This window comes from Oreochromis aureus, linkage group 3 (assembly GCF_013358895.1).
Source record: "Oreochromis aureus strain Israel breed Guangdong linkage group 3, ZZ_aureus, whole genome shotgun sequence".
Taxonomy (NCBI): Eukaryota; Metazoa; Chordata; class Actinopteri; order Cichliformes; family Cichlidae; genus Oreochromis; species Oreochromis aureus.
The window spans coordinates 36,340,284-36,364,081 of NC_052944.1; the positions used below are offsets into that span (position 1 = coordinate 36,340,284).

At 40.3% G+C, this 23,798-nt stretch overlaps 1 protein-coding gene and 2 long non-coding RNA genes across 3 annotated transcripts; 2 read left to right on the plus strand and 1 right to left on the minus strand.

Annotated features, from left to right (window-relative positions):
• Positions 1 to 1,196: 1,196 nt before the first annotated feature.
• Positions 1,197 to 3,686, plus strand: LOC120439280. The gene is made up of 4 exons (XR_005612516.1): positions 1,197 to 1,259; positions 1,679 to 1,883; positions 2,294 to 2,455; positions 3,433 to 3,686. It is a non-coding gene; the product is annotated as an uncharacterized LOC120439280 (long non-coding RNA).
• Positions 3,687 to 3,849: 163 nt separating this feature from the next.
• On the plus strand, positions 3,850 to 5,602 carry LOC120439281. The gene is made up of 3 exons (XR_005612517.1): positions 3,850 to 3,984; positions 4,121 to 4,188; positions 4,699 to 5,602. It is a non-coding gene; the product is annotated as an uncharacterized LOC120439281 (long non-coding RNA).
• A 5,408-nt stretch (positions 5,603 to 11,010) lies between these two features.
• Positions 11,011 to 14,797, minus strand: LOC120439278. The gene is made up of 11 exons (XM_039610095.1): positions 14,705 to 14,797; positions 14,480 to 14,581; positions 13,910 to 14,142; positions 13,634 to 13,812; positions 13,445 to 13,538; positions 12,688 to 12,768; positions 12,497 to 12,609; positions 12,331 to 12,422; positions 12,110 to 12,224; positions 11,285 to 11,452; positions 11,011 to 11,159 (listed from the first exon to the last, which is right to left on the minus strand). Exons 7-11 carry the CDS (start codon positions 12,507 to 12,509, stop codon positions 11,062 to 11,064), a joined length of 486 nt encoding a protein of 161 aa, XP_039466029.1. The 5' UTR covers positions 12,510 to 12,609; positions 12,688 to 12,768; positions 13,445 to 13,538; positions 13,634 to 13,812; positions 13,910 to 14,142; positions 14,480 to 14,581; positions 14,705 to 14,797; the 3' UTR covers positions 11,011 to 11,061.
• Positions 14,798 to 23,798: the final 9,001 nt, after the last annotated feature.

The window sequence follows — 23,798 nt, forward strand, 5'->3', positions numbered from 1 at the left end:
GATTTGGAGCTCATTGCTAAAGATGAATGGGCAAAAATGCCTGTGGAGACATGCAAAGAGCTGGTCTGCAATTATAGGAAGCGTTTGATTGCTGTAATAGCCAATAAAGGCTTTTTTCTATTGATTATTGAGAAGGGTATGAATAATTCTGGACATGATACTTTTTGCTAAAATATAAATAAAACCTGAGAAATATTTTTTTCCACAATGATGCCTCTTGTACATCGTCTTATAATCTTTGGGGAGACACCTGTGTCATTTCTGCTCAAAAAAGAACTTGCTGGTTGAACAAAAGTAACTTTAAGTCAAAATTCGGCAGGGGTATGAATAATTATGGGCTTAACTGTATGTATATGTGTGTATGTGTATGGATATATATATATATATATATATATGTATATGGATATGTATGTATATATGTATGTATGTATGTATATATATGTATGTATGTATATATATGTATGTATGTATGTGTATTCATAACACATGTGAAAAGACCCAGAAAAACCGAGTTAACGATAAAAACAATAACAAAATAACGCTGAAAACCGATAAAAACCCTGAAAACCACATATTTCACACCTGAGCCTCAACTCTCGCGGCCCGGCACCGGTCCGAGGCCTGGGGGTTGGGGACCGCTGATATAAGAGATAGTGTCAATATTGCATCTGACCAATTAGCAGTGATGGAGCATTTATGGATTCAGTGTTCTTCCAGAATCTGGGAAACTGAGCTTTCCCTATCTGCTCTCATACCTGTGGCCAAATTGTGGCACCATATTTTAAAATAGACACCCTGTTCACCTAAGACTGGCAAAAGTGATGATGAGCTCATTTTAGACACATATCAGATGTGAACACCATATAGACAATTTTCACTTGTTCCATTGGCAGATTTTTTCACTTATTTCAAGCTAAAATATCTTGTATTAAGTAAAAAAATCTGCCAATGAAACAAGTGAAAATTGTCTACTTTTTTTCTAGTTTTAAGATTTACTGTCTTGAAACAAGTTCCTTTAGCTTACTGAAATGTTGCCCTTTAGCTGATTCTGTCTTATTTTAAGTGTAATGAGATAATTTTGACTAGAAATGAGACAAATACTCTTGGTAAGATTTTGAGTTTTTGCAGTGAACAGATCTTAAGCAAGGCGACTGGATGGTTTTTACTGCAATGCATCTTGGGAGTCGTAGTAAATGGATCTTTCAATTCACGGTCCTGCAGCGAATTTTTCGACTCGACACGAGGCAGATCTTAGCTAAGTAAGTTGTGATAAACTGTGGGTAATTTGCATGTTCACTGAAATATTAATCAGCTGATATTAAACTTGAAATGTTTTCACAGAGCAGTCTGTGTACCAAGAGAACTACTTCTGCAAAAGTTTATTTAATTTTTTTTGTGATGTATTCTCATGTGTAAGGCACTTGCTTGGCCACCCAGCTAATGTTAGTACTGCTCTATTTTAGCAGTGTATCTTTTCTGTAATTAATTCATTTTTTTAACCCTATTCTCGTAATTAACTCAATATTAACGACTTTAATCTCGTAATTGATTTTTTTTCTAAATATGGTGTAATACTGCCTCGTAATATAAGTTATTTCTTTGGTCACAAATTATTTTTGTAACCATTTCACCAAAACAGACCTGAAATAATCCCTACATGTTCCATTTTCATTTGCAGAAATGACAAAGCCAAAAACCAAACCATGCCCTTCCTGTCAGGCTCCAAACACCTGCAACAGGAAGACATGCAGTGGATGCCTGGGCAGCCTGAACGTAAAGGAGGGATTGAAAAAAAAACAAGAACAGCAACTGGGCTGCCTCTGTTAAAAAAAACAAAACAGAAATGCGAGCAGGGTGGTTAATTCAGCCCAGTTATCAGTAAGGTCAGATCTAATAAGTGGTTCTTTATTAATCACAGTTGTCAATGTTTTCTTGTATATCATGAAGTAAGAAACTAACAAGACATGTGTATACACATAACATATTTATTTATAAAAGAGCATAAATAAAAAAGTTATTCACATCAGAATAACATCATCACACTAAAGACATCAAACTAGAAAAAACTATTTTTATTTAAGCTACTTCTGATTTTTAATTTAATCGGCTATTAACAGAGAGACAAAACATTTCAAGATGGATTTTATCATTAATTTACAGGTTTGGTTACCATAATTACTTTTTAACTATTTACAACAATAAAACACCAAAGATGTGAAACTTAAAGGTTTGTTATACATCAATTTGCTTACATGAAAGACTGGCTGCATGTTTTTCTTTGTTGTTCTTGCAGGTTTCAAAACTACATGCCCTGGGCTACCAGCCTATTCTGTTTCTTGGACAGTTTGACCGAAAGGGCCGTATAGTAGGGGACGTGATCACATAGAGCCAGCGGATGGTGCTGCATGTGACATCCTCATGAAGATGAGGAAACTTTATGAACACCTTCTGAGAAGTAAGATATGCTTTGTCCATTATCTGTGTCCTTATCAGGTAGCCTATCCTAGCTGTCTTTGGGTGATACTCATTGTACACCTTAGATAAGTAGGCAGTTCACCACGAGATACATAGAGACCAACAAGATGGTGAAGATGAGGATAGTTAACAGTCACCAGCTATTCTATTCTATTCTATTCTACTCTACTCTATTTTGTTCTATTCTATTCTATTATTCAGCCAAGGTTCAGACCAGTAACCTTCTTGCTGTAAGGTAACAGCTGCCCTACATGTCCTGTTGCTAACATGAAAATAGTGTTATATATGCCGTATTACCTCCCCATGTGGCGTTCACATCACCAAAGCTAGCCATACTGAACCTCTGGTGTTACCCACCTGAACAATTTTGTATGTGTGTGTGTGTATAGTATGGTCTTTCACACTCATTTATATACAAATGTAATTTTAAAAATCTTCTCGAAAACCAGACCTGATAATTCTCTTTGAGACTTTCTAGTATAACAAATGTTATATAATGTTACCAATATGAACACCAAGATTCTTAAATAACTTATATACTTCTTAAGAGGTTACCTGATTACCTCCCTGAGGTAGTTAGCATCACCATTGTACAAAACTCTTAAGTCACAGTACTAGGTTGAAGTGTCAAATGTTATGCACTACAAAGTCAGGAAAGTAGTCTCATTAGAGGAAAAAAGTCATTAGCTATCTGGATTTATAGTAAACACTCATTAATTTATTAATGTATAATGTAGAAAAGCACTACAGATGTCACACTACCCCCGAGGGCACTTGTACTGAATGATTTGGGTCAGTGAGGGTGTGAGATGACTTATTTGATGCCAGTATTTACAAGTTGTAACTTTAGTAAAAACCTAACTGAAAACATGCAAATCACTACTTATTATGTGTTTATGTGTACTGTACATTTTTTCAACCCATTTTAATGAATATTTAATATTTAAAATTTTGCAGAATTACAAGCTTCACCTCCTGCTAAAAGTTCTACACCAGCAGCTGGACCATCCTCTGTTGACAGTGTCGATGCTGGACCAGTCCCAGACCCAGAGGCTCTAAACGAGGAATTTATTCTGCATTTAGAGCCTGAACCAACATCTTCCCTCTGTCAGCCTCCTGTATCCTCCTCTTCATCTGTGCTTCCTCCTGCATCCTCCTCTCCATCTCTGCTTTCTCCTGCATCCTCTTCTTCATCTCTGCTTCCTCCTGCATCCTCCTCTCCATCTCTGCTTCCTCCTGCATCCTCCTCTCCATCTCTGCTTTCTCCTGCATCCTCTTCTTCATCTCTGCTTCCTCCTGCATCCTCCTCTCCATCTCTGCTTCCTCCTGCATCCTCCTCTCCATCTCTGCTTCCTCCTGCATCCTCCTCTCCATCTCTGCTTCCTCCTGCATCCTCCTCTTCGTCTGTGCTTCCTCCTGCATCCTCCTCTCCATCTCCGCTTCCTGCATTTCCCTCAATTTCTACGGCGTACACCTCGGATGTCCCAAACAAAAAAAGGACAAGGAAAGGTTAGACGTTATGGTATTGTAAATGTACGAAACACATGACAGGTTCGTGAAGTTTGTTAAGATTTCTTTTTCTTAATTTTTGCATTTTCTCCATTTTTACAGACCTCATGTAAATATTTCATTTGTTATTTTTCAGAATGCCGAAAACACCGTACACAGAAGATTTTCAAATATGAAGAGATAGTAGACAGGAGAGTTGTAGATGTAAGTAATTTAGCCTGCTGTTGTGCAGATTTGTTTGCGTCTTTGGACTTCCCGGATTTGAACTGTGTCTGACTGACTATCCATGAGCTTTTGTATTTGATGAATCTACGCTAATTCAGCCATTGAGTCTGGATTTCGCTCCAAGTAGGACATTAAATAGGAACATACCACCTGATACAACCTGGTCATGCTGCCTTCCTGGTGTTTACGTTCTTTAAAGTCCTCCTGACATCATGCTCAGAAGGAGTGATTGATGTGGAGGTGCTCCTTCCCATTCAGTAACATCTGCTTCAGTTAGTTTTGCTTGTGAGCCACAATGTAAGCAGTGTTGCTTTGCTGACATGCACTCGATGCTGGCAGTACAAGCATTGTAGTGGTTCTTATGTTTTTGTAAAATAATTGTATAATATATTGAGCCATTCAATAGTACACAAATGTTTATAAGCTCCTTTTTGTATGCAACTTGCATGTCTTTCTAAATTAACTGTTTGTTTATATCATGTTTTTCAGGAAAAAGAAGAAGTTAAAGTCAAGTGGAAGCCCTGCTCGATATGGTATGTAGTAACAACTTTGTTGGACGGGAACAGACATTCATATTGTTGATAAATAGTTATCACCTCAATTTGAATTCATGTATTTGGACTAAAGTAGATTGGGAGCTTTTAGCTGTCAAGCTGCTCTTCTGTGAGGAGCTTGATAGCTGTCCACCTCCCAAGTCCATTATGAGTTTTGGAGGTGGACATGGTCAACACTTTTAAGAGTAGGCATAAGACTTTACTTCTTTATAGAGCTTATAGTTAGGGCTGGTTCAGGTCAGCCCTTAGTTATGCTGTCATAGGACCAGACTGCTGGGGGTTAGTGTCCCTCCCCCCCCCCTCTCTCTGTCTGTCTCTTTCAGGGTTATGCAGGCTCAGTATTGGTTGAAGATGCAGTCACATCTCCTTTTACTGAAAACTCTCCCCCTCTCCCTCACCATCTGTAAGCATACATGTCTCAGTAATGCAGTTCATGCATGTTACTAACTAAACTTCTTCCCTGGAGTTTCTGTGCTCTCTCATCCAGCAGGTTCCGATGGATCGTGGCTGCTGCTGTGGTCCTGCTTGACATCTACTCCATATATTATTACTCTCTGACTTGATTTGATTAATTTATATTACAATGAAGGTGTATAAAGCATGACATGAATATAGAAGATATTTCATCCTAAAAAATTGTCATATGTCACAACCTAAATTATCCTATTTTGTGTGTGTTTGTGTATGGTTGTCGTTGTTGTTTGTTATGTTTTTCCCCTGACAGTGGCAAAGTGTGGGATGACACATGAGAATCTGCGCAGTTTTACACACAGTAAACCAGATCCCTGTGTGCGATCGCACAGTTCAGTTTGTAGTTCAGCATAAAAGTTCAAAATAAAATATTTACTATACATTTCAGCCAGTGTCAGTCTCTGTTTCACTCTCTAATTTGTTTAAAGTAAAGTAAGTAACATCTTGTATGAGGTGATTAGGGTAAGCAGTACTGTGTATGGGAGCCTAAAGCAAAGTTAACTGCACCAGTAGCAGCTTCAGAACATATTGTATATTATATGTTTCTACCTTTTGCAATATGTCATGTTTAGATGCCATGACAATTGCACATTTGGAGTTGTGGTCATATGTGGTTTTTATATACAGGGTATTAGAAAAAAATTGACATTTTTTGCTATTTTTCTTGTTTGTTTGCACATTATTATTGTGTACATATTACATATGTAACATTATTGTTAATATTATTATTAGATACCAAAGATACAATTTGATTAAGGGTTTTCCTGTCATAATTTCAATAAAAATGCAATTACACACATAAACAATAGGATCAAAATAAACATAAAAAAGTCTATTGATCAAATGCTGATTTTCAAAACATTCTAGAGGAAAATGGAGATAAAATAATCTGAATAATAACAGTGATCTTGGATGATGATGGAGGCTTCAATGGTTTATTCTGTTTCAATCAATATTTTCATATCTATGACAATAATTTGATAAGTTTAACAGGTTTGTTTAGGCCTGGCAATACAGCAAATATTCACAAACTTTTGTTTTTGAAGAATGTTTATCTTTTTGGGGATGAAGCTATCTGGCAAAATGATACAACCCTTTTAACCTCATCTTTATGTCTATCATGTGGCTATGATACTGGATTTTGGTTTGATGCATATGCAGGCTACAGCTGGGGAATAGCAGTATGTTGTGGATTGATTTGGCATTTTCAACCACTGTTACACCAAACTCTCTCACTTATAACATGAAGCCTCTTACTCAGTGTCATGGATTTTCTATACTTTTGGGGACACTGGACTAAAGTCTGAGGCAATAAGTCAGATCAAAGAAGGCAATGATTCTAAAATGGGAGTTTACACATGTCATTGTATATATCCAGGAATATGTGCCTGAGGATAGTTGTCATGAAATCAATATTAAATCAAAGTATTACTTACAGTTAAGCCCATAATTATTCATACCCCTGGCAAATTTTGACTTAAAGTTACTTTTACTCAACTAGCAAGTTATTTTTTGACTGGAAATGACACAGGCGTCTCACAAAAGATAATAAGATGATGTACAAGATGCATCATTGTGGAAAAAAATATTTCTCAGCTTTTATTTACATTTGAGCAAAAAGTATCATGTCCAGAATTATTCATACCCTTTACAAACTGTCACAGTCTCTGGGAAAATCCAAAGTTCCATACCATTCCAAATAGTCTAAGCTGTTCTAAAGCATCCTAATTACCCTGATTAATTGGAAATAGCTGTTTTGATCAACTCAACAGGTGAAAAACAGCAGCTCTCTGCAGGTGGTCTGTGGACATTCATGGCTAAGACAAAGGAACTCAGTGAGGACCTGCAGCTGCGCATTGTGGCTGCTCACAAGTGAGGAATGGGCTACAAGGCCATATCCAAATGTTTTCAAGTTCCAGTGGCTACAGTGCAAAGTATTATTAAAAATACAAGATGTTCCGCACTGTGGAAAATCTCAGAGGACGTTGTCGGAAGCCAAAAGTGAAACCTGTGTTGGCCAGGAGAATAGTGAGAGAGGTGAAAAAGAATCCAAGGATCACCACCAAGGCCATTCTGGTGAATCTGGGCTCTGCTGGTGGCAATGTCTCAAGGCAGACAGTCCAACGGACACTGTTGGGTTCCACGGATGCAGACCAAGGAAAACGCCACTTCTCCAGGCACTTCTAAGGCATGCCAAAGCTCATTTGGCCTTTGCAAATGCTCATCTGGACAAAGAAGAAGGTTTCTGGTCTTCAGTGTTATGGTCAGATGAAAAAAAAATGAATTATTTGGTCACAATGATGTTGCCTTCATTTGGCATAAAAATGGAGAAGCCTTCAACCCAAAGAACACCATCCCCACTGTCAAACATGGTGGTGGGAACCTAATGCTTTGGGGGTGTTTTTTAGCCAATGGACCAGGGAACCTAATCACAGTAAACAGCACCATGAAAAAAGAGCAATACATGAAGATTCTCAACATCAGGCAGTCTGCAGAAAAACTTGGCCTTGGGAACCAGTGGACATTTTAGCACGACAATGACCCAAAACATACAGCAAACGTGGTGAAGAAATGGTTAGCAGACAACAACATTAACGTTTTGCAGTGGCCTAGCCAGAGTCCTGACTTGAATCCAATTGAGAATCTGTGGAGGGAGCTAAAGATCAGGGTGATGGCAAGAAGACCCTCCAACCTGAAAGATTTGGAGCTCATTGCTAAAGATGAATGGGCAAAATGCCTGTGGAGACATGCAAAAAGCTGGTCTGCAATTATAGGAAGCGTTTGATTGCTGTAATAGCCAATAAAGCCTTTTTTCTATTGATTATTGAGAAGGGTATGAATAATTCTGGACATGATACTTTTTGCTAAAATATAAATAAAACCTGAGAAATATTTTTTTCCACAATGATGCCTCTTGTACATCGTCTTATTATCTTTGGGGAGACACCTGTGTCATTTCTGCTCAAAAAAGAACTTGCTTGTTGAACAAAAGTAACTTTAAGTCAAAATTCGGCAGGGGTATGAATAATTATGGGCTTAACTGTAATTACCACAGCTGACACGAGTTCTCCATAGCTGCCTGCTGTCTCAGGATCTGTCTCCAAAAAGGACCAGGGAGCGCTAACATGTTATGTTCTAAACTGATGCAGAAAATGCACATTAAACATAATATAAACTTACTGAGTGAAGTAATGTCAAGAGGATCCCTTTAGCTCCTATTGGGTTGGTTCCTTGATCAATGCAATACAGAATCATTAATCTGGTTTTATGTAATGTCCTTAAAACACGTCAAAATGAGGCTCTGTAGTCTGTGTGGCCTCCACATGCCTGTATGACCTCACTACAACACCTGGGCATGCTCCTGATGAAGTGGCAGATGCTGTCCTGAGGGATTTCCTCCCAGACTCCAGGGGCGTTTATCAATATGCGTACTTGTGCGTACTTGCGTTCTCGTGTACTCGTGATACGTCATCAGTCGGAGACCAAGTACTGTTCCAATTGGCACGCATCACGCCGAGAACGCGAAAAGTCCCGGATGTGTTCTCGATCCGCCCATTTTATCGAGCATGCATCGATGTAGACTTGGGACAGCTATATATCCCAGAATGCATTTCGTCCAAAACTCAACAGCGGACTCCCGGCACATCACCCCCCCCCCCGCTCGCGGACTTCTCACTACTCAGGTTAAAGAAACCCCAGCAGCTGTCTATAGTATTGAGTGTCCACTAGAATAGAAATAAAAGCGTTCTAACATCTCACCTGCTTGTTTTTATTAAGGTATGTACACGTATGTACATGTACACTACTTTTATTAATAAAGGTTTCACTACTGAGGTTAAAAATGATATATAAGTCACTTAGATCACTTCTACATGTTAATGTTTGGTTTATTTCAGTGTTTTATTTGTTCCTGAGTAAATCGGTTTGGCTGTGATTAAAGTTAAGCTTCATAACATGTTACTCACAGTTACATTAGGAGGGGACGGCAGTAAAAACTCCGGACCTGTGACATCATCACGTACGCAGGTGTTCCGACTGTACAAATCACGAGTCCGTGCTCGCGTTCTCGGCAGGTACGTACTCCCGTGCGTTCTCGGCGGGTACGTACTCACCGAGAACGCGAGTACGTACTCGCGTACTTGGGCATTGATAAACGGCCCAGGACTAAAGCATCTGCCCACTCCTGGACATTTTGTGCTGCAATTGGTGGATGGAGCGAGACATGATGTCCCAGATGTCCTCAATTGCATTCAGGTCTGGGGAACAGGCGGGCCAGTCCACAGCATAAATGCCTTCGTCTTGGAGGAACTGCTGACACACTCCAGCCACATGAGGTCTAGCATTGTCTTGCATTAGGAGGAACCTGGGGCCAACCGCACCAGCATATGGTCTCACAAGGGGTCTGAGGATCTCATCTCAGTACCTAATGGCAGTCAGGCTACCTCTGCCGAACACATGGAGGGCTGTGCGGTCCCCAAAGAAATGCCACCCCACACCAAAACTGACCCACTGCCAAACCGGCATGCTGGAGGATGTTGCAGGCAGCAGAAGGTTCTCCACGGCGTCTTCAGACTCTGCCAGACTCTGTGAACCTGCTTTCATCTGTGAGGAGCACAGGGTGCCAGAGGCAAAGTTGCCAATCTTTGTGTTCTCTGGCAAATGCCAAACATTCTGCACAGTGTTGGGCTGCAAGCACAACCCTCACCTGTGGACGTCGGGCCCTCATACCACCCTCATGGAGTCCGTTTCTGACCGTTTGAGCAGACATGCACATTTGTGGCCTGCTGGAGGTCATTTTGCACGGCTGTGGCCTTTCTTTCCTACCGCACAGTACCTTCCCTTACCGTTAGTTTCCTATTCTTTTACTTATTCTTTGATGACGGTTGTCTTTCTAGATAAGCAATTTCATTTGTTCTGGGGCGAGTCACTGGCTCGGGTGCATTCTGGGACTGTCAGTTCACCAGTGTGCTGGCATGCTTATTAACAAACACACCAGTACAGCAAACATCTCAATTGTACTTGTTGATTTCTTCGACAAAACACTGAACAAAAATTTCCTTGTGAGTGTGCTGCCTGGTGCTTTTAAATTCTGTGGTAATTTGAGCAGCCCAGAAAGCATTCCATGAATTAAATTATGTTATTGTATCTGAACATGTACACTAGTCATTAAATTAGATGGGAAAGAATGATTCAGGGTAAACCACTGCACCAAGGGAATTACATTTTTCTTCTCAACATGTAAAAGGTCTGTTGATGATAAGCAATTTCTAAAACAGACATTGTAAAAATCACATTAAACAGAGATGTGATTAACTTTTTATTTTACCAAACATAACATCAATGATGACACAACCAGTCTTCATCAGAAGTGCTCAAATCACTCTCAGCGGCATCGTCTGGAATGTCTTCCTCCTCCTCCGAGTCCATTTCCAGGAGTGGTTGGTGGCTGAGGATTCTCTTGTACATGTCCTTTATTTTGAGCATTTCAGCTTTCAGTTCACTTTGTTATTTTGAAACCAGGCTACGGAGTCCCTTCTGTGCATCCTCCGACATGCCAATAAGTGAGTAAAGTAAAAAAACAAACAAACAAAAAAAACCTCACCTCATAAACACAAGGAATTAGGATCCTGTAATTAAACTTTTTTTTAAGGGAGAAGGCAGTGTTAGCCACCAACCCTAGATATAGGTAAAAGATCCACTAAGACTTTAGCATCTGCTCTTATTTTCAATCGATTCATCAAATAATTAATAAATAAATAAAGTGCTTACCGTCTGAGGAGATTGTCCCCAACACCACAGATCGCATTCGCAACACTGTCCAGTGATGCTACATCTCCCTGCAAAGGATCATCTCCTCCTCTCTCAGGCGCCTCACAGCCATCACCTTCTCAAAGACCTTTCTCTTTGTCTGGAGGTCAGCAGCAGCTACAGTTTAACAACATCAGATGGGAAAACATAGTAGCATGTTATGACTCAAGAACAAAACATTCAACTACTGCTCAGATACTGGGAGTTTGTTTAAAAAGGATATTTATAAATCGAGAGCTTACGTTCACTTGTGCTCTGCCAGGGCCAAATGTCGGTCTGCTTGAGGGCATCACTGGATACGATTTGCTTTGTTGGTTCAGCAAGCTTGTTGTAGTCGTCAACAGCAGCCGCCAAGCATTTCTTCTCATCTAAGATGACCTTGCAAATTCTGTGTCGCCTCTTGTTGCTATCTGTAAATAATCATAAAAAAGGCACACCTTCACATAATGTATATAGTTACATTTTAATCTACACTCATCAATTTGTTTGCTAGAACACGCACATCCAGATTAAACAAACCTGGATCTAATTTTATTCTGTTTACAAAGTAGCTGTACAAGCTGTACAAACTGAGTATCAAACGGTCCATTTCAAAGAAACCGTGACACCATTTTGTCTGTAAAGACTTTGTGTTCGCACTCTGATGATGACGACAAGCGTGCCTGCAATGCTCCAAGGCTGCCATCAGTTTGATCAGTTTCTAACTGAGAGGAATATTAATCAGAATACAGGATGAGTAACAGTCACCAAACTACAGTGGACTCTGTAATCACTGACTTGATGATATTCATTATAAGACATCTGTAGCCTTCATGTGCTGCATTATCATGAGATAACAAGTATGTCGGTGTTCAGGTTTATAAAACCAACTAGTACGACATCACTTCAACCCAGGCCCAATCCAATTTGATCAAACGCAACAACTCTGCCATAAATTCTGCTTTTACAAGGCTTATTTTTCATTGTTTGTTGACACTGTCAGAAAGATATTAATTCTACCTTAAGTTCTTTAATGAGGCCATGGTGGGTCCTATTGTTATACACGAGTGTGTTATATTGAGACTCACCTTCAGCCCATTTCTGCACATCGGCCACCCATTGCTGCAGTGTGTCGTCATCCACACCCAGCTCATTTTTGGTCGCATTCAGGCTCTCCACTTGTTCTCTAAGGATCCTTATGATCTAAGAATACATTAATAAATGTCATTCACATTGATGTTTTTACAGTACAGGTGTTTTTCCCCCATTACCACACACATTAAAATGAGTGTTGAAAAAAAAAAATCACCTTTAGATATCTCTGGCTCAAAGTGCAGCCCAGTTGTTCCACTTTCCTTTTGTTCCACCCAAAAGCCAGGAGGGTCAGCATGTCTGTTCGCCCTGCATTTCAGTTAGTATACAAATAAGAATTAATGAGCAGGAGACTGAGCGGAATCTCAGACACAGACACATACCTGCTTTAGACATGTACTTCGATGGCTGCCCTAGACAGGAAACTGTTTACTTGTCCCACCTCTTTTCCAACTGTAGAACCGGCCCCATCCTGAAACGCACCTCCCCATTTGATCTATAGAAAGGTCACAATACATCAATGTTAAATTCATTCAACCTTATAACAAAATGTCTCAAATTAGCTGCAGTATACCTCGCATTTCCAAATGTGAGCCTTTGCATGCATGACGGAGAGAAAAGGACGCATTGACAAGAGGTTCCTCAGCTGAGCCACCTTGGTTAAATATGGGAAATATTTACAGGCCACATCGGAGCAAAGGAACGTAATATGTCCTGGGACGCTAGCTGCCAACTTCCTCTGGAGAAAAAGGGGGTAAGCAAAGATCTCCCCTCGAAACATGTTCAATGCAGCTAAGAGGACTCGGTGGCGACAAACAGCTATTTCCATGCCCTCTTCATCCAACTTCCCAGTGGACTTTTTGGTCGACTCCTTTGCTGCTGTCCAAGATGAAGATCCGCACAACCCTTTCCTTGGGACCTATACACTCAAAGATTTTAACATAAAAGACATGACATGATTAAGCCCTATCAGGGACAAACTTTTTTAAACAAATGGATAACAATTAGCTGAATTAGCCTTAAGTCACGTTCACACAAGACCTCATATCTCCCCAGGACAGCTCTGATAACACAAAATAAAAATCATGGTTTTTGTTGTTGTTGTTTTTTTTTAAATACACATGGTGACAAAATTAAGTATACATTAAGAAAAAGTAAGGTAAATAGTATTATAACAACACCAAGAGAAAAATAAAATAAATATCCACCCATCCATATATGTATTTATACACACACACACACACACACACACATATATGTATATGGTTATGGCGTTAACGTCATTTTAACAAGATTAACCCTGACAGCACTAATATATATGTGTCTCTTACATCATTTGTGTGTCTCTGGATGTATTTCATAAACTCAGCAACTTCCTCATCTTTTTCAATGAAGACACCTTCAAAGTTCCCCTGCTCTGAAGTGCTGAACAGACACAGTGACAGTTGTTTCAAAAGAAACATTAAAATACTTTGTTCTACAAAGCCATATTTGATTTATGTACACAATGCATAATGTACCTTGTATTTGACTGAAAGCGATAAAGCTTACGGTTTCCATCAACTGAGACGGCAAGCACGTCTGGAGTGCAGGCAGGGCAGCTAATGCATGGCTCCTTGCACATCCTGTCCACCTCAAACTTTACAGCACTCCACTCCACAAAACTTTTACTGAAGGCATCAGCTGATATTCGGCCAGTCTTTTAAGTAGAGGACAAACAACAGAATATTCAAGGACAGTCATCATAAACATTGATTTGCACAATTTCCTTAAACTTGACAAATTTAGAAACTCACCCTTCCAAAATGGGCTGTTCTTTCATCCAGCATTTTGACAAATGCCTTAAGTGACATCCCTGGTGCAGCCTTCTTAATGTCATAGAAAGACTGAAAGACATCCATTGAAAACAGGGTGCAGAAATTTAAGGTGCCAGGCCAATATCCACTACCCAGGATGTCCTTAACTGAGGGGGACCACATTAGGTCACAGCTGGTGCAGCTCACCACTGGCAGTGCAAGGTTATAACGGCCTTTAGGAAGGATAAGGATAAATTCAGTCATGGCTCAAAGCATTAATTTTTTTCATGTTGTGAAGATTTCATGTTGTTTTCAAAGCGGTCTGGTAAATCCAAATGACCTTTGACAGGTGCCCACATATACTGCGGGCCGAGGGTAATTCAAAACAAGATAGCAATTCTTATATATGTATCTATTATGTTTCTATTGTTCAGCACTTTGGTCAGCCTTGTGTGTTTTTAAAGTGCTATATAAATAAACGATGATGATGATGATAGCAATGTACAATTTGCACTAAAACCTGCAAACACATCTATTGTGTATGTACTGTGTGACAAAAGGGCAACTTACCATTTATGGTTACAAGAGCCACAATTGCGCCGGGTGAAACCTCAACGTTACCTGCTGGGCAGTCACACACATGGTCTGGCCTTTGCACAGGCAACAGCCGAACTAACATTAAAAACACACAATATATATAAAAAGAATTGGAAATTAAATGATACACAATAAAAATACAATAACAGCACCCACTCATAGTACATAGCAAGAAATACATAGGATTAAAAACCATACCTATTGGCTTGTGAAACTGATGAAGGCTGCAAAAACCCTCCTGTTACTGCCTCTCTGTTGTGCAGGACAAAGCATGTGTGAACTGCAATATCACACTCAGCACAAAGGAATGGAAGAGGCAGGCAGTCCAGACACCTCACAACTACTTGTTTGCCACACTGACACACACGGTGTGACAGTGGATCCAGAGTAGCTAACATATTGTCTATAAGACAAGGCCTGGCCTCTTTCCACTTTTGCAAGGACACCATGTTTCTGATCTCCTAGTGAGTAGCAGCTGACTCAGACGCCGTCTCACAAGTCATGGCTGCGTGCTCTTCTCCATCCTCCAACAACTGAAGCAGCTCCTGAGGAAGCACCTCAGTTCCATACACTAACAGAAAAACAAATAAAGAAACTCTTCCACAAAGTGAAAAACACTCTAGGCAGTATGTTTCTTAGGACTGCACAAAAGCCCTGTCTAACTCAACTATAACAACAAATATAAAAGTAAACTTTAAAAAAGGAAAACCTTCTTTTATATATTGTGAAAGTACCTTTTGTTGGGTTGACACTGGCAACATAACTAAGTTCTTCACGTGGACATTGATGCTATTCTGCGGAAAATGGGGGAAAAAAAGAGATTGAAGAATATTTACTTACTGAAACATATATACACATATATAAAATTTATAAAAAATATATCAAATAATATAACGTTTACTACGTACAATAAATTAGACAAGTGTGTCCCCTCTTTAACAATTGTTTCCACTACATCACATTTACAAAAAAAAAAAAAGAAGAAGGTTACCTGCATGTCTTGAGGGAGTTCGTCAGCAGCTTGAAGCTTGGCGCTCCGGTTAACATTAGCATCATAGGTTTGTAAAGAGCTAGCAGAACTATTAGCGCAAAAACTGCTATACACACCATGTGAGGCTATTTTGCAACACACAAGTCCTTAAATGTTTATAATAGATTTAATGATCATCGTTGGATTAAATGGCTAATGCTGCACTAGCCACGTGTAGTCGTTACCGTACTCTACCTAGCAAGCATGCTGACGGTAGCTGTAGCCATTTTTAAATGCATTAAATCGTTTCCGAGATCAGTCACCTCTGTTTGTTTGAAGCTTTTATGAAAAAAACCCTTTGAAACACACATCAAGCTATTACTCTAAATATATGACTACTTTGTAGTCATATATTTTTTACATACCTGCATTAGAATCAATCAATTCCGCCTCCTTTTCTTATTCTTATAAACGGGTCTCTCCGTTCTCCCATCATCCTTTGCTTACACCGGTTGCGTCTGATTGGTTGGAGCCGAGTGCATCCAAAACTAACTGGAATGGTGAATAAATCTATAAATGTGTCTTACGTGTGAAATAAAAATAATAACCCCAACCAAGGATTATGTACGTTAAATCTGCGCACTTTCAGATCGTGAATCACTTTGGAAAATGAAGCGATTTTATTGTTGAATTATCAGTGTTACTTTCATGTGCTTTTGTTGAAAATGTTAACGATGTCAATAAAAGAAAGCATTAAATTAGGGAGACAACCCCGTTCGCGGAGGGGGTCCCCGGTTCTCCAGTTAGATTGTACTTCAAGGCGTCACGTTTCGCCGTGAAGGGGTTATTATTGGAGTAAATGGATGGCTGGAGCCTCTGCTCGAAGCGTCTCTTATCACTGCGAGCGGGTTCATATTGGAATGAATTGACAACCCACAGCGTCGCATAAAAACGTGGAAGGGTACCTTTAGCGTCAGCATGAGAAGTTAAGGGACGTGACAAATCGTCAGTATTTTATGCGTCGGGAGTGAGAACGGGTTGAGCATACACACATTAAGAAACAAACAAACCAACAACACACGCACATAACATGGCGTATCAACCATTGGCCAGTGGATTACTATAATTTCCTTATGTGTATCATCTTTGCTTATAGTGGTAATTAAACTGCAGTGAACAGGATTTATGAAGAGCTCATATAAAAAATAAAGCAATTCTGCATTTGCAGGTATCTTTTATGACTCCACCCAGTCATTTTTGGCCACTTAAAGTATCTTTGCAAAACTGTTATATTTGTTGCTTATATTTCTGCTGCCCTCATGACCAGAGTGCTCTTAAAAGACATTTTAATGTCATGTTTTAATGTCAGTGACGCTCTGTCATCCTCTTTTCATCATCCAGTCCTTAAGTGGCTGGAAAAACTAGAAGCCCTAGCAGCAGGCGGGTCCATGCGGCAAGAACAGCCAGCTCACAAGTACCCGAGAAGAGAGAGAGCAATACACGAAACTAAGATTGGGGAGTGGATCCCAGGAAGTGCTGGGACCATGACTATTAAATACAAGTTGCCAATACTACTGACAATAAAACAAAAACAAACCTGCATAAAAAAACAAAACAACAGCAACAATAGTAAAAACAAACATTGCTGAATCGTAGCTTTAAAGACTACAGTCTGTTTAGGAGCTTTGTGTAGAAATGTGGTCCAACTGGCTACACAACATCACAGTGAATGCATTCTTTCACCAGACTAAGCGAAAGTATGAAGACCATTATGTTTGATCTTTATCTCATGAAGCTAATAATGGATCAGGAGTCAACCACATGGAGTGCATAAGACACTGATGACAGCTGGTCACAATAAAGAAATTCAATGAAGAGTTTCAATTTGATGATCATACCCTTTTGTAAAGGTGAGAAACCTTTACAAAAGGATTTTTTTTCTCATTAACTAGTTTAATTAGGATTAATTTGAGGTATAAATGTAAACTATTCTTAAAGTTTATCTTAATACTAATAATACTACTACTACTAATAATAATCTAATATTATAATGTTATAAAAGTAAATTAGTTAAACTCATTGACTGTTTAAAATCTGAAACCATACGCAAATGTTCACACTGGGAAGACATTTGAGAATATTAATTTTTTTGACTGTTTAGTAAGTTTCTTCTTTCGTTTAAGAAGGTTGTATTTGTGGAGTATAGAAATTTCAGGTTAGTATGTTTTGTTAACTGTGTAGGTTATATTTTGCACTGTTCATACTCACAAGTGATCACTAGCAGTGCAGATTTAATAAAATTCCTAGTTTAGGTAATTCCTAATTAAACTTAGGAAGAGTATTTTATTTTATTATCCTTTCTTTTTATCCTTTTCTTTTTAATTTCTTAATTAACTGTTAACATTATCTGGTGTGTTATTGTACCGTTGAAAATGGTATTTGCAAACTGCATGTAAAAGTGTTTTTGTGTGTCTGCCTCCTTTATTTTTCTTTATTTTCCTTAACGGTTGAATATTAAAGTATATTTTATGTCATGCCTTTTCAGATTAGCTGGACCGACTTGATGTTCTGGCAGAGTTAAAGTTTATCACAATAACATCTAGGGAACAATCTCCGATTACAACTGGGACTTAAATGATGCTGAGGTGGTTTGCAGACAGTTAAAGTGTGGGTTTGCTCAGTGATGTGAGCTGTTCAGGAAATGGAACTTCTCTTTCTTAATGTCAACACTCTGGATGGAGAAACTACTACAAGTGCTACTACTACTACAATGGACATTATTCTGACGCTGGTGTGTCATCGGTTCAGGTGACATCACTTTTTGATATGGAACATACTGTATGTCAGTGTGTTGCATGTTATGTATTTTTGTTTTCTTTAATGGATTTTGGATCATCCAGTAACTATCAAATTCTGTCAATACAACTTTCTGTTTTTACATCTCTATCATTCACTCATTGGTGTGTTTTTTACTGACATTCAGTGTGAGCAGTCAAATTGGGATTTGCAGTGACCACACTGTGTTTCAATGTTTGTGTTTGAGTGGAGAAAATGTACCATATTTTTATTTATTTTTTTAAATCAGAAAGAAATACATATATAAGATGCTTTTTTAAGATTCTTGATATCTTGCACAGGCTAATTTCTTCACAAAAGATAGTCACAGGTGGTCCTTTTAAAAACTACTTGGAAGATGAATCAGTCTAATGTTACACGTAAAACACTATCACCTTATTGTCTACTAGTATTTTCTTTTTAATCATTCATAATTAAAAATAATACATCAGGAAGTAGTAGAAATGTAAGCAGCATAAGTCTGATGTGCATTTGAGGTGGAGAAAGGTGTTACCAGTCATAATATGAAACAATAATAAAACACAGTAACATGCTGGGACAGGCCACTGAATTCAGGTAGTTTATGGTTGGCAGTGCTTTGTCTGAAATATTACCACACAAATAGCAGAAGTGAAGCTGTCCGAAAGGAATATTTTATTTTATTACAACAAGATGATGAATGGTATTCACTAAACTTGAATGGTTTTAAAGTTGTGTGTCAACAGTGCACTTATGGGCCCATCATATTGTCTGCTCTTGCCCGTTGTGAATGGTACTTCTAAATTTTTTGTATCTTTGTGACACAGCACTGTGTTGAATGTACGGTCATGTTGGTTTTATTACAATTTTATTGATATTTTTAATTAATTTTAATTAATTTTATTTTTTATTTTATTTATATCAGTGCCGAAGCTCAGAGAGTCGCAGATTATACAGAGAAAGACCTTGCAACTGAAAAAATGAGACTGTTAAAATAAAAAGAAAAAATAAGCTATTTCTTTTCTTCTGGTTTTGACACATGTAATATGAAGTTCTTGTCTGAGTGGCAGCAGCTGTCATTTACAAGAATACTGCAGGAAGAAGCCACACCCTCAGTGCTGGTATAAATAGTAGAGACCTGTGATGACATCAGTGGTTGGGTCAAATAAGCTCAATGCAGTGACTATAATGACCCTATTACAGGTAGCTGTTTGCATCAGGAGGGGCATCTGAGACAAAACTCCACTGCCTTGTAACATTTACAAGTTTGCATGATCTCTTGTTTTTTCAGCATGCGGCAGATCTGTGGAAAACTAGGAAAGTTGGCCCTAATCACCAACCAGTGGGTGCTAACAGCTGCTTCCTGCATATCACAGTGAGTCGATATTGGCAGTTTACAGTTTTAGTGATGAGGATGATGTTACACGTGACTCAGTTTACATTTACCTTAAGATTTTTGCCACAGCAGGTTATAGTTTTGCTTATTTCCTGAAAGCAGGAAGTTTGTAAGGTCTTACAGAGTTTAACATACAAAATCCGATTTCCAGGAGGAAGATCTCAGCCTGGGCGTCTATTGTCTTGTGTAGTCTGGAAGATGAGTGGATGATGGGGTGGGTGCAGTTTTCTCTGTGGTGGGGTCGGGTGGACTGTCCAGGGCTCTGTGGGGCCGGGCGGCACTGCCGCACTGGGGCCCGGTCCGGATGGGCCTGGGCCCCCCTTTCCCTGGCGGGTTGCAGAGTATGGGGGTGCCTACTAGGGTCAGCGGGGGAGCTGGCCCCAGGGAGGGGTTACTTGCCACTCCCTTCCTTCCCTTCCCTCCCCATCTCCAGCTGCCTCCCTCTTCCCGCTCTACCACAATCACCCACACATGCAGGGCCTTGGGGTAGGGGTGTGTCACCAGGGTGCAGAGGAGGCATCCCCCCCCTCTGTCCCCTTCTGGCTGCCTCTGCCTCAATTTTATCCCACAACTTAGACATTCACATTACTCACACTCTCATTACACATACATATAGGATCTTGGGGGTGGGCACGCCACACAGAATCCAAATTACCATCAGGGTGTACACCTCACCCCTGGCGTCATTGCCCACCTCTCAATTTTAAATACACGTAGACATTGAGGGCTAGCAGGAGGGGCTATGCGCTTACCTGCTGCTCTGGCAGGTAGCTCCATGCCCTCCTGGGTTTTAAATGCACCTTAGAACACACATACATCAACACTACATATGAGCGGGTGGAGGGAGGTTTGAGTCTTCACACCACCCGTTCTCTGCGGCCTGCTGGAGGCGGGGGCTAGGAGGAGGAGTTGGCCGTCCGACTGGGGTCTGGAATGTGGGGCCTCCCTGCTGCTGCGGAGTCGGGCGGTCTGCTTCTCCCCACCGCAGGGAAAAGGGTAACACCACCTGGGTCTGGGTGCAGTTTCCCCTCCAGGGCAAGGGTACCCAGACCCGGTTCTTAGAGTACGCTTGGGGAGAGTGATTGTGTGTACAGCGTCTCTTTATGTCTGTCTCCACCTTGGTTGAGTGTGGAATAATTGCTTATGAGAGCATGAGGGTGGGAATGGATGTTTGTATCTGTGTGTGCCTGTATGTCTGTGTCTATATGTCAGGTTGGGTATCAGACGCCACCTCTCTGGGGACATCTCAGGCCCTCCAAGGTTTGGAGGCCTATCTCCCCCACCACTTCCCCTGCCGGTGGCGGACGCCTCAGACATCGGTGCGTTGGTGGTTCTCTGTGTCCGGGGTGGGCGCCCAGGTACACACGGCTCACTCCTTGGCGGCTGCTTATCGGGGCCTGGAGCCTGGGGCTCGCTCGGGCCACTCGAGCCGGGTGCCCTCGGCCTCTCGGCCCGGGCTCGGTCACCAGGCACAGCTGGCTGCCGGGCGGAGCTCACGGGCACGCCACTGCAACCCCCTGGCTTCTGCTCTGCGGCTGCTGAGTGACCCCTCATCTGGGACTCTCCTCAGCTCTTTCTGGGATAGTGACGCAGCTGCCCCTCTGTTGGTCTCCCTTGGTCTCTTGTGTTCTGGGGGCCTCTGGACGTCTGGAGTTTTGATCTCCTCCATACCTGCGTCATGCCCTGGAGGACGGGCAGTGGCTCCCCACACCCTCTAGCAGATCATTACATGAAGGAACCTTTTAAAAAAAAAAAAAAAACAAGCGCGTCCATGCTCACAGGTGTACACACAGGTGATCACACACAAACTACACCCTTTTTGGCTCTTACCTCAAAGCACACTGTGCGCTGTCGATCTTACGTACTGCACAATAATGTTTAATATTTAGTATTTACTGTCATATTCCCATAGATCATTGTGATGTTGTTTATTACTCTCGTTTTCTTCTGCTTGCTTTCTTCTTTCTTTCTCAACAGGTGATCCAGGTGATCGATATATGTATTTTTGTCTGCTTATTCTGTTGGTTTTGGTTTTTGCCCTTTTTCCCCGTCCCTCTTCCCCGCTGTTTTTCTTTCCCTCTTTCTTTCTCCCCTTTCCTTCCCCCAGTCAAGTCTGTCCCGTGTTCAGCAAGTGAAAATAAAATAAACAATAAAAGGTGAATCAAATGGACCATTACGGCAAGGCTGGGATGGTCCATTTGGTAAAGTAAATCCGTTGGGCATCTTTCTTCGCCTTTAGACAATAATTCTGATGGCAAAAGAACCAAACAGGACAGGTTAAAAAAAAAAAAAAATCCGATTTCCAGAATCATACACCCCTCAGTGTTAAGCGGTGCATTATATTTTCTCTATTGTAATCAGTTGATGCTCAGGTGTAACTGTTGTCCAAATGCTACATAAGCCCAACACACACATACACACAGAAGAAAAAATGCCTTGGAAATAATTCATATATTTACACAAAATTATTCAATTATGAAGTATACATTCAAGTGTACATCAATATCACATGAACGTTTATGAGTATCTGCTTTTATTGTTTCAGTTTCACTGATATTATAGACTGTTAGCTTTCATGACTTGCCCAAGATGATTTATTACTCATTCATTTGAGTTTCAGCAAAGCTGGATACATCTGTAGCATATAAAATACCTTCCAGTAACTTCGGGAAAAATGAGCTCCTTAGTTCAACATGTCAATCAGATAAAGAGGCTTTAAAAGTATGTCTCTATTGAGACTGTTCAGTGTCTGCTTAGTTCTTCAGCACTGGAAGCAGCCTCTTGGTCAAAAGTAACCAAATCTTCAATATATCTTCAATATATTTATGATTAGCGTGCTAGCTATTAAGGTACAGCTCTGCCCTGTGAGCTCACTGCACCACCCCTCCTCTGCAGCAGGCCAAAGACCACACCTCCACCACACCAAAGCCCCCCAAAAAGGTAGCAAAAGCCCTGTAACTTACTTTCAAATGAAATATGTTCCCTAAAACGGTGGACAGAGCTACAGTGGCATGAGGCAGAGGCACCCTTACCCAGTTAGTTAGCAGCTATGACCCAGCACTACTTGTGCAGTTAATAAAAGAACAGGTAATGTTTTGTCATGCTGTTGCACACACAGCATGCTAATTTCTTTCATTTCATCAGTTGCCACAGGACAACTCACCAACGTGTAAGTAATAACCTAATACTCCTTTGTGCTATAGACTACAGTATACGCTTATACATACCTTCTCACGGTACTGGGTCTCCGAACCAGTATATATGTTTCAGCCCTTGTAATTATATTTCTTGACTATTGTTGTCCATAGTTTTTGGTTTTCATTAGTTCTTAGTGATTGTAATTCTTCCTCCCTTTGTATTTATCTTAGCCTGTGTTTAGTCTCTGTTCCCATTTGTACTCTGTACTTTTCCTGTGTCACTCTTGTCTCTATCTTCCCTGCTTCCAAGTCAGCCATGTGTCTGTGTGAAGCCCGTGTCTCTGAGTCTGTGTCTGTAAGTTCAGTTGGTGTGTTTCCTGTCTTACTTTGAACATCCGTGTCTTACGTCAGTGTAATTGGTTTTGCTTCTCCTGCCCAGTTACCCCCAGTTGTGCTCTCCTCCTGTGCCTCATTTCCCTTGTTATCCCTCAGCGTATTTAAGCCCTGTGTTTCTCTCTGTGTCGCGTCATTAACCTACCTCCTCAGTGCCGCATGGCTCCTCTGTGTTGCTAGTCTCTGTTGCTCTTAGTTTCTAGTTTTTTGGTTTCCTGTTTTCCAGTGCCCTGAGACCTCAGTTTGTTTAGCTCTAGTAATTCTTGTTTTCTGTACTCAAGGTTTTAACAGCGTAATAAAGATGCCTCTTTAAGTTAATTCCTTTGTGTCTCCGAGTCTTGCTATTGGGGCCTACATCCTGTCTGCTATACAGCACTCACCATGACACACCTACTTACTGGTTTTTGTTCCATTAGTCTGCGTCTCCCAGTTAATTTGTGGTTCTCCTACAGCTCCGCACCGCTCAGCTGTCAAATTTGTGATAAAGCATTTTTATTGGAAACAAAACAGATCCATTTTAGGTTATTATGTTTAATTATTTTATTTTAAAATAAATAATTTTGTAAGACCATTGTTGGTTTT

Excerpts from the sequence above, each read along its gene's own strand:
- LOC120439278 (XM_039610095.1), bottom strand. Across the intron at positions 11,453-12,109 it reads TGTGCAGAAATGGGCTGAAG|ATAGCAACAAGAGGCGACAC; the intron begins GTGAGTCTCAAT and ends GATTATTTACAG. Across the intron at positions 11,160-11,284 it reads CTGGCAGAGCACAAGTGAAC|CTGCTGCTGACCTCCAGACA; the intron begins GTAAGCTCTCGA and ends GTTAAACTGTAG.